Here is a 9,859-nt window from a genome sequence, read left to right as displayed (position 1 = left end):
CCCCTAGAGGCACCCGGACCCCTCCTTATATAGGGGAAGAAGCCGGGATTACAAGATACAATCCATGTCACCCGGCCCCCTCCTTATATAGGGGAAGGAGCCGGGATTACAAAATACAATCCATGTTCCTTACGGACTAGGTATGTAGAGATAAATTACAATCGCAACCGACTAGGACTTCTAGATATTTCCTTGGTATATAAGTTAATATAACAACCGAGTCATTTACTAAATATATTCTATCCATATATGGAACCCTAGGGATGAAAACGGTCGGAAATGATTGGAAACGGTATAGTATTTTATTATTTTTTTGAAAACGAACGGAAACGGTAAGGAAATTTCCATATTTAGGAATTTATCTATTTAGTGCCAACTTCAATGCAACGCTGACAGAAATTAAAAAAAACTACATTTTGAAAACGGTAACATCGGTAAAAAATATTATTATTATATTAGTTTTGCGGAAACGGTATCAGTACAGTCGGGAACTTTCCATACCATTTTCACCCCAACCCCATACCCAGTCGGATATACATGCCGTGTGGGTATGGGATATCCATAATCTCTACAGCGTTGTAAGGTTAATTTGCCCATTTCTTAGGTGCTTTTCTGCAATATGGTAATTCTTCATGTTAACTTCCCCTCTGACATACACAGTGCGCCCTTACTTTAAATAAAGTACATGAGTCTAAAAAAAAGCAGGGCCATTTGGGCCAATATTTCTACAACTGAATAACAAAGCATTTTAGAACCATCTAGAAGAGAAGTGAGTAAATCTATGATTTGACGTATGCCTCCTTAGCAATGGAGCGAAGGAAGCACAAAAGTTGTTTCTTTGCTCCCAAAAGCTTCATGGTAGATTCCTCTTCATGTTCATTTTCTATATTATCTTGGACCATGTGGACTGTCCTCACGAGCTTCCGCAGTTCCTGTTAACATAACATCAGTTAATTTCTTCAACTAATATATACTCCCTCCATTCTCCAAAATATAAGGGATTTTGGGTTGATGTGACATATCCTAGTACTATGAATCTGGACAGGTTCGCTGTACAGATTTGTAGTGTTAGAATGTGTCACATCCATCTAGAATCCCTTATATTTTGGGATAGATAGAGTATATAGTTTGGATGGTACATATATAAGGTTGAGCATTCAATGTTTAACATGAATGCAATAGGGCTTATTAACGCAGCCGTGAAACATTACATATATAACCACCTGCTCCTTGATTGCTCTTAAGGTTTAATATGTACTGAAGAGAAATCTAAGATGCAGTGGCTTATTATTAGCATGCACTGAAAAATTATCAATTAGGCAATTCAGAAAAAGAAAACAAAAAGGATGGCCTGATCTCTTTTATTTTAGTCAGTTTGTGTTGGTACTAATTCAGTTTACTGATCTCCTTTACAACTATGCAATTGCCTTCCACTAACTAGCAGACCTATGGCTGCCCTACAATGGGGTTCCAACTTGCTACATTCCAGTGAAGCTTTTCTAGATATTACAGGCAAAATTTTAGTTTATTTAGAAAACACCAATTATGCATGTATTCTAAAAAAAACACTATTAAGGTGATTATACAACAGTATTATGTGATGCCAAACGGATCATCACCATCTTATCTAACTGTTGACTAAGCAAATATCTTATATGTCGAGTAAAATAGTACAATGAAAAGTTTAAACAAGTGTAGAGAATACCTGACGATCAAACTCAACATTATGTATCGCATAAATTTCATTAGTAACTGAAATGTCTTTGGAAAGGAGGCCCTCAAACCATCTATCTGCAATTTCAATATGCTCTTTGTCACCCTGTTCAAAATTTCAAATCGTTAGCATGTAATATTAAACTATAGCAAAGAAGTATATTTCTAGTCGCTCCACTTTCGAAGTGGTCTTGTTTTTTGTCCAGAACTATAAAAAAGGATAAAACTCATCCCAATACCAAAACCAAAGAGAATATGTCCCTGCTTCCTCAAAAAAACTCACTTGGTTTTAACCAATTAGGCATCTACTAGTACTCCCTCTGTCCCATTTTTGTCCCATTTTAAGTGCAGTCATGAGTTTATGTATCCAAGTGTCCAACATTTGATCATCTATTTTATTTGAAAATTTTATGAACCTTTTTTTAAAAAAAAGTCCTACATAAAGTACTATTCATGCTTTATCATCTAATAACAATAAAATTACTAATCATAAAATAATTTCAAATAAAACGGACGGTCAAATGTTGAATACAAAAACCCACAGCTGCGCTTAAAATGGGACTGAGGGAGTATCTAACTATGCTCTTGTGTTTCTAGGACAGCAATGGAATCCTATCAGTCAGCCTCCTTTTCCTTCTCAGTGTTCTTTCTGCTGTTCTTAATCTAGTTGGCCAATACGCCACTAAAAGGGACATCATCCATACCAAGGAGATGTGCCCTGCTACTCAATTCATACAGCTGATAGAAGCAAGACCTGTGACACTTGTCACATGCCTTAACCACAATAGGACGCGATGCTGCTCTAAAGTGACGATCGCTTCCCTGCAATTGGAGAACCTACAAGATCAGGTGGCACAGATAGAGCAGAACTGCTGTGCAATGCTGCATACAAGGCAAACCAAAACCGCTTGGAGATCCTCCTACTGCACAGTGCCATCAAATTATCAGGTTTCCTATGGAATCCATCCTATCGGTGTCAGGGTGGCATGGTCGCATCGGTATTGTATGGATTTTATTTTGGGTCCGGTTCAGCTGAAACGATGTGAAATGCGCATCACAAAGAATGAGGAGATTGTTGAAGTCCTGTCCAACTTCCTAGAGTGAGCTTGCCTGGACATAGTGGGACCACACAATCTGGGCCTGCCATGGCTAGATCTGGGCGTCCTAACTGGTCACTTGGGCAAGGAAGAACAGGATGCTTGCTGAAGATAGCAAGAGCAAGAAAGAGGAACGAGCAAGAAACAGTGAGTTAGGTTAACCATATAAGTAGGATCCAAGGTGGACTCATGTGATACAAAACAAGGTTTATTGGTTAGACGGACATGTTTTTCTTTGTTTTCAGATTTGAGGGACGAAATTTAGCTGGTTTTGGAACTGAGGCACAAAAATAAACAGGTCTAAAGTTGAGGGACAAGAAATAAGATGCACCTCTTCTTCATTGCAAGGCAAGTCCTCTATTTCCTCATCTTCCATCAAGAATGTATTTTCACTCATTAATGCAAGTAACCTGTTATCATCGCCATCCTTCGAATACTGGATTAGAGTGTCCATCAATTCGGGTTGTGCACCACGCAGAAGTCTTCCTGAAAGAAATAATAACATAAAATAAATATCAAATATATGAATCCAAGGGTTACTTGATCTAGGTGAATACATCAATGCAAAAACATAACATTCAGAAAAGGTTGGTTCTTTACAGAGTTTCCCTTTTTGAAGAAGTCTGGAGCTTATTACTATGGGCCTACATGCATGTGAGTTTGGAGATAGGAAGACCTAAGGCATTGAGTTAGAGTAATTGAAGAGATGTTCTCAAGCCCAAGCTTTGGTGATGAAATCTGCAACATCAAGCTTGGATGGCACATATTGAGATCAATAGTAAACTCTTGACTTAGACATTACAAACAATGCACCAACAGCAATTTCCTTCAATTGCTCAAGCCTAGATGGATCGCTAGTAGTCCAAATGACACAAGTGCTGCCATAGAATAAAGGTTTCAGCCTAAGCACTAGAGCAGGGAAGACGTGGCCTTCTAGGCAATCAGTGACGCTAGAAAAATGCAAAAGCCGATCAATAGGATATTATCATCACTAACCCAAATATAGTGTGGCAGTCTGAATGATATGATGATGCTAGAACCTATCCCGTTGTTTCTTTTCGACGACAACCTTATATCGTAAAAATCATATTATTTGTAGGCAAATCAATATCAAGTTCAATGAAATCCCTTTGCTTAGGTACAATTTGACATGTTGAAATTTCAGAAAGCAGAAGCACCATTTTTAGGGGCTAATGCAATAACAAGAACCAGGTTTAGTGGACTTTTCATTTAAACACCATGGTTTGGAACTAACATAACACAGAACACCTTTTAGCAGCTGCCAAAAAGACCATGCAGACTATGGGCCTGTTTGGCACAACTCCAGCTCCAGCTCCACCCCTCCTAGAGCTGGAGCTCAGCCAAATAGTTTCAACTCCACTAAAAATGGGAGTGGAGCTAGGTGGAGCTCTCTCACAAAATAAACTACAGTTGTGGAGCTGGGTTTAGGTAGCTCCACAACTCCACTCCAGACCCAACTCATAGAGCTAAATGTAGGAGTTGGACTGTACCAAACAAGCCCTATAAAAGACTAGCTTGGTTGTTTTGGAGGACATCGGCAAGTCACCTTCCTGGAATCAAGAGTGGTGCTTATTCTTGAGGAAATTTCTGGTTTTTGGCTTCCTGGAATCAAGAGTGGTGCTTATTTTCTTGATTTTCCTTCAGTTTATAAGAGACCAGCTTGGTTGTTTTGGTGGGAGTTTTTTGTAAGACTTGCTATTTAATTTGTTGGTTGATTGCTGTGAATAGCAGGAGCTGAACTTGAGAGCAGTCAGAGAAAAAGCTCATATGTGCAGCCTGGTCATGACAACTTCCAATGCTAGGATGATAATATCAGCAAGGATATTTAAAAAAAAAAAAGGAAGTCCTATTCAAGAATAAGTTCTTGTGTATTCAGAAACTCAGGATAAGTATAATTTGACCAAAGAATGTGTGCATGTCCTTATGCCAAAACCTGAGCATGTGTAAAAGGCTGGTTATTTGGCAACAGTCTGAGCACATATATTTTTAGTTATATTTTTAACAATCTTTCTAAAATAATGATGTTAGTAGTCGCAGTGTCCATCCCCACACCACCCCTACTACTGACATCTGGGGGCCCACAATTTATACTATTTACACCACTTTTCAACATGTCCTTCATTTCACTATTGGCTCCCCCAAATTTTAAAAATCACCTACTCGTTCGATAAGAAAAATTACTAGAACTAAATAAATGCTTATTAATTGATTAAATAAGCTATAAATTCAATTTGTTTTCTGTTGCAACACCCGGTGTCCAAGTCAGTACTGTTGCAAAAGCACTAAAGAAATCACTCCCTAATATCATAGGACATTAATGCAGTACACAGCAAATATAGATCAAGCAGTGTACAAAAGCACTTGAGATCTGAAACAAACCATCAAATAAATTTGATCCCTTTTAGACTTCGGACATATTAGGGGAAAGTTTGGTTTTGCCACTAATGAATGTCCATTCTCATATATGCCACTAATTTTTCCAACTTACACTACCAGAAGACATTACATATGTATTACAAGATGACAAAATCTCATAAATAATTCATTTAAAAAAGATAACAATGTCTAGTTGGCAACTAAAAGAATGGATGGGAATAACTGTAGCATCAACGAAAGAAGTAAGGGTTAATTGGATCTATGCCACTGCAAATATGACAATTAGAAAAAATACCACTACTATTCAGCATATCGGCTACCCTGAGTTATTGTTCACTGACTATATCTTAGACCATTGCGATCTCTTTCTTTCACTTGGTAGGCATTTCTTCCCGTTATCGGGACTTGCACTTGCCCGGCCTTAGTGGTATTTTAATGATTTTCTTCCCCAGCAAATCAAGTAAATAGAAGTAATAATTCAAGTCCCTCCGCAAAGGTAGAAGATCTTGATTCTCTGCAATTCGGCTTCAACCCGATGGAGCTCTCTTCAAAACATATCTTTCGGCGTTAGTCTTTCTGTTTGTTTGGAGGTTGTAAAGAAGATAAGTTGACTCAGGCTATTTCTTCAGCTTAGAACTATAAACTTTGAGGTACCCAGTTTTGAACTACCGCAGACTTGTTTCATAGCTTTCAACTGAGCGGCAGACCCGACGCGACTGACGGATAAGCCAACGTTAATAGCAGGTCTAATTCCGCGATAAAAGAGCTCTGTTTCCAAACAGATTTGTCCATCTGTAATGGAGATCACATTGGTGGGGATATAGGTCGCCTCGGGGAATACCACCAGTAGAGTCTGCAAAAGGTGTCGTTCAGGCCATCGGCTGTGGTTCAGAAGTGGGCTCAACCTGCTTTGGGATGGATGAAACTGAACACTGATGGAGTACTGAACTTGCAGGATGGAGTTGCGGGTGCAGGAATTGTTGCACGTTCGTTTGTCGTTGGGGATTCATTGCTCGTTCTGCGGTTATAAGTAACGTAGCCAGCCAAATTTCTAGGACCTATATCATTACCAACTCCAGACATCACAGTTTTTCCAAAAATATGGACCTGAAGACTGGCTTCTCCGACCTTCCACCCGATCCCTTATCGCCACTAGAAATTTGAAAATTTTGAACCGTGCCACTCCATCACGTTTTCCGTCACCCTCCTGGACGTGGGATCCACATGTCAGTTCTATCTTCCTCCATTATTCCTCTTCTTTCTTCCCCATCTCTTCCTTCATCCCCGCGATGGGAGCACCGGTGGTGGTGAATGCAGAGGAGCTCGCGGGGGCGCCAGTGGGAGCGCCGGTCGGTGCAGACTACAGAGGCGGTGGGGGTGACCGCAGACGAGGCAAGGGCGGAGGGAGCACTGGTGTCTGGGGCATCAGTGGGCGGAGTCGGAGGAGACTGCTGCCATTTCTGTACATTCAATGTACTCTACTGATAGAGGAATACATAAAGTTGAACATAATAAAATAAGAAATTGAAAGATTTCGTTGAAATTGTTCGTTTGGAAATTTCCCGAAAAGCTAATTATAGGTTCTTCTCTCCATCGGAACAATAGGGCCGTTATGCTTATTACTAAACTTGTTGAAGAGATGAAATAGAACCAAGGTCTATCTTTTTGATCAGAGGTTAAATCGATCATCAGAATTAGGCCAAAAATTAGGATACATTCTGGGAAAATGAAACTTCCCTGGAAGAGAAGCAATCCTTCTTTTTTTTTGTCTGAATATTCAGTTAAGACCATTCCAAGGCTCCTTTTCGCCATGCATAAACTAAACCAACAACTAGGATAAGCACGAAAATGAAAGCTTCGATAAAAACGGATATACCCAATACGTCGAAACTCATTGCCCAAGGGTAGAGAAAGACCGTTTCCACATCAAAAACAACAAAAACTAGCGCAAAGATGTAATAGCGTATTCGGAATTGTAACCAAGCCCCCCCCCCCATGGGTTCTATACCCGATTCATAACTAGAAAGCTTCTCTGGTCCTTCACGAACCGGAGCTTAAAAGTGCTGAAATCCAAAATGCTAAAATAGGAATAAGGCTTGCTATTATTAGAAATGCCCAAAAAATATCATATTCGTGAAGCAGAAACATAAATGTACTCCCATTAATGTGGAATAGGCGGAACTGAATTAGTCAATTCAAGTCAGCATTGTCAATTTATACAGAATTTCTCTCTTTTCCTCGGTGAAACAAGGATCGGTTTTTCTCAAACCAAAGGGCTTAGTTTAGCCCACCATGCCGACGAGGTCCCCGATCGTTATTGTGACGGCTGCTTGTCCACCATGCCGACTGATGCAGTGCTGCTTGTCCCATCAAGCCAAAAATGACGATGGACTGCGACCTCGCCACTATCACGATGAGCTTTTGCCACCGCCACCGAAATTGCTCGTGCCGCGACTACTGTTGCTTGCTCTGCCATTGTTGTGACTGTTGCACCATGGACTCTTGTCCTTTGCCGGGATGGAGGAAGCGGTGGCCGGGGACCTCATCGGGGGAGCAGGCAGCGGGGCCATCTTGGGTGCCGGGATGAGGGCCGCTCCCGGGGCCTGCACAGCGGCCGTGACGGCGAGGGTGACGATGATGGCGACGACGGCGAAGCGAGCCATCAGAGCAGCGTACTAGCGATGGATTAATTGAGGAGAGGGTCCTTGCTGATAGCGCACCCCTCTAGCTGCCGCTGCCTTAGCCGCGCATCATGGAGGTCCTCGGCAACGGTGGCGAGGATGGGTACTCAGTCGTCGGTGATGCCTCCTCCACCACCACCTCCTCCTCCCTTGAACGGTGACAGAGACCGCGTGGCTCACCGGCTCCGAGACGAGGTGCTCGACAACAACGACGACGCAGGCGCAGCCTGGCCCGACCTCTCTGAGACAACGATGGAGACGACGGAGACGACACCTCCTGCCGCATCTACGGTGGTGGAGAGAGAGGAAGAGGAAAGAGAAGAGAGGGAAGGGAGGTGGGGCCCACGTGCAGCTGGGGGCTAATAAAGATTTTTGACGGAAAACGTGATGGAGTGGCATGGATCCAATTTCCACAATTTTCAGTGCCACGTAGCCGATATACTGAATAGTAGTGACATTTTTTTGAATTGACATATTTGCAGTGGCATGGATCCAATTAACCCAGTAAGTAAAGATACCGATATAGTTGAACTGCCTCCTTTTTCCTTCCCGCACATCTGATCCAAATCTCTACAAAACAAGAAAACAGACAAAAACGTGATTTGCAATCAAATATACAAGCTATTACAAGAACAACGGATATACAAGCCATTACCAGAACAAAGGATGTACCTTCACGAGCATGAGAGCGTCGAACACCTCGCGATCTAGCGACGCAGCCCTGAGAAACAAGAATCACATACTAGGTGCCCTCCAACGAAGTACTACCAAGAATCGGATGTGAAGGTAGGCTGGATAGGCACCTGAGGATGCGCTTGATCTGGAGAGGGGAGAACTTAGCGAGGTCCATACCCCACTGCACGGCGCGACGAGCCTCCCGCTTCAGGTCGTTGCGGCTCTTCCTGAGGGCCTCGCCGGCGCCGTCTCCGGCATTCGAATCGTCCGAGTCTTCGACATCGGAGGGCAAAGGGCCCGCGGGGCGGAGGGCGCGCGGTAGAGATAGGCGGTGCGAGGAGGACGCGAGGGAGGAGAAGAGACAGCTCGGGTTGAGGGAGGGAAGGAGCGAACGCCGCAGCGGCGCGGCCGCGGCGGCAACGGCGGCGGACGCCATAGGGTGGTGAGGACTGCTGATTTTCTGCGGTTTTGGACGGGTTGGTAGTGGGCTTATCTACTTGGTAGAAGGCCTACGACGGGGGAAATAAGTTCATCCGAGGTCCCTCAACTTGTCAACAAATCCGATTTTCGTCCTTCAACCGAAAAACCAGATACAACAGGTCCCTCAACTATCAAAACCAGTGCAAACCAGGTCCATTGGCGGTTTGGAAGGCGGTTTTGGCTGACGTGGCGCCAACGTGGCTAGTTTAACTTAGTCTTTGTCCCACGTGGCATTTGACGTGGAGCTTATGTGGCAATTTGAATCCAAAAATAATAAACCCGTGGCCCCACATATCAGCAACAAACACAAAATAATTAAAAATGGTGGGGCTCACGTGGGCCCCATATGTCAGCCTCACCTCCCTTCTTCCCTATCCCCTCTCTCTTTCCTCTCTCTTCTTCCCTCTCCCTTCTCTTCAACTTCCCTTCCCGGCTTCCCGCAGGCGAGCGAGGAGGCGCCCTCGGCGACCTCGCGCGCCACCGTCGCACTCCACCTTCAAGCCGCCGCGTTCCTCCGGTGGTCAATCCCCATCGGCGAGGTCCCCGTCGTGCAGTGACTCATCAAGGCGGCAAGCAACGTCGTCACAGGTCCTCGTCGTCACCGGTCACCTACCAGCCGCTCGACCCCTGGCTCCAATCTTCCGCCGCCCCATCATCACCTCCCTCTCCCGCATCCTCCCCACCTCCACCTTCCTCCTACCCAGTCGGGCCGTCATGGCTGGGGGCTCGGCGGCAAGTGAGGGCGACATGTCGGAGCTGGGCAGCCTGGGCTAGGAGATACAGCGGCGTTGGGCGTCGTAGTGGCGGCGATCGGCG

General features: G+C 43.9%; 1 protein-coding gene across 2 annotated transcripts; it reads right to left on the bottom strand.

Moving 5' to 3' along the window:
* Positions 1–420: 420 nt before the first annotated feature.
* On the bottom strand, positions 421–9,030 carry LOC127770630 (uncharacterized). 2 transcript variants are annotated; one of them, XM_052296422.1, is made up of 6 exons: positions 8,692–9,030; positions 8,561–8,609; positions 8,407–8,458; positions 3,142–3,296; positions 1,706–1,819; positions 421–932 (listed from the first exon to the last, which is right to left on the bottom strand). In XM_052296422.1, the coding sequence occupies exons 1-6, from the start codon at positions 8,997–8,999 to the stop codon at positions 780–782; spliced, it is 831 nt and encodes a 276-aa protein (XP_052152382.1). In that variant the 5' UTR covers positions 9,000–9,030; the 3' UTR covers positions 421–779. The 2 variants fall into 2 exon arrangements, with proteins under 2 accessions (XP_052152382.1, XP_052152381.1); XM_052296421.1 differs by lacking the exons at positions 421–932; positions 1,706–1,819; positions 3,142–3,296 and having other exon boundaries at positions 7,007–8,458.
* Positions 9,031–9,859: the final 829 nt, after the last annotated feature.

This window comes from Oryza glaberrima, chromosome 4 (genome assembly GCF_000147395.1).
Source record: "Oryza glaberrima chromosome 4, OglaRS2, whole genome shotgun sequence".
Lineage (NCBI taxonomy): Eukaryota > Viridiplantae > Streptophyta > Magnoliopsida > Poales > Poaceae > Oryza > Oryza glaberrima.
The sequence above is the reverse complement of the archived record's forward strand: the minus strand, read 5'-3'. Positions and strand labels throughout refer to the sequence as shown.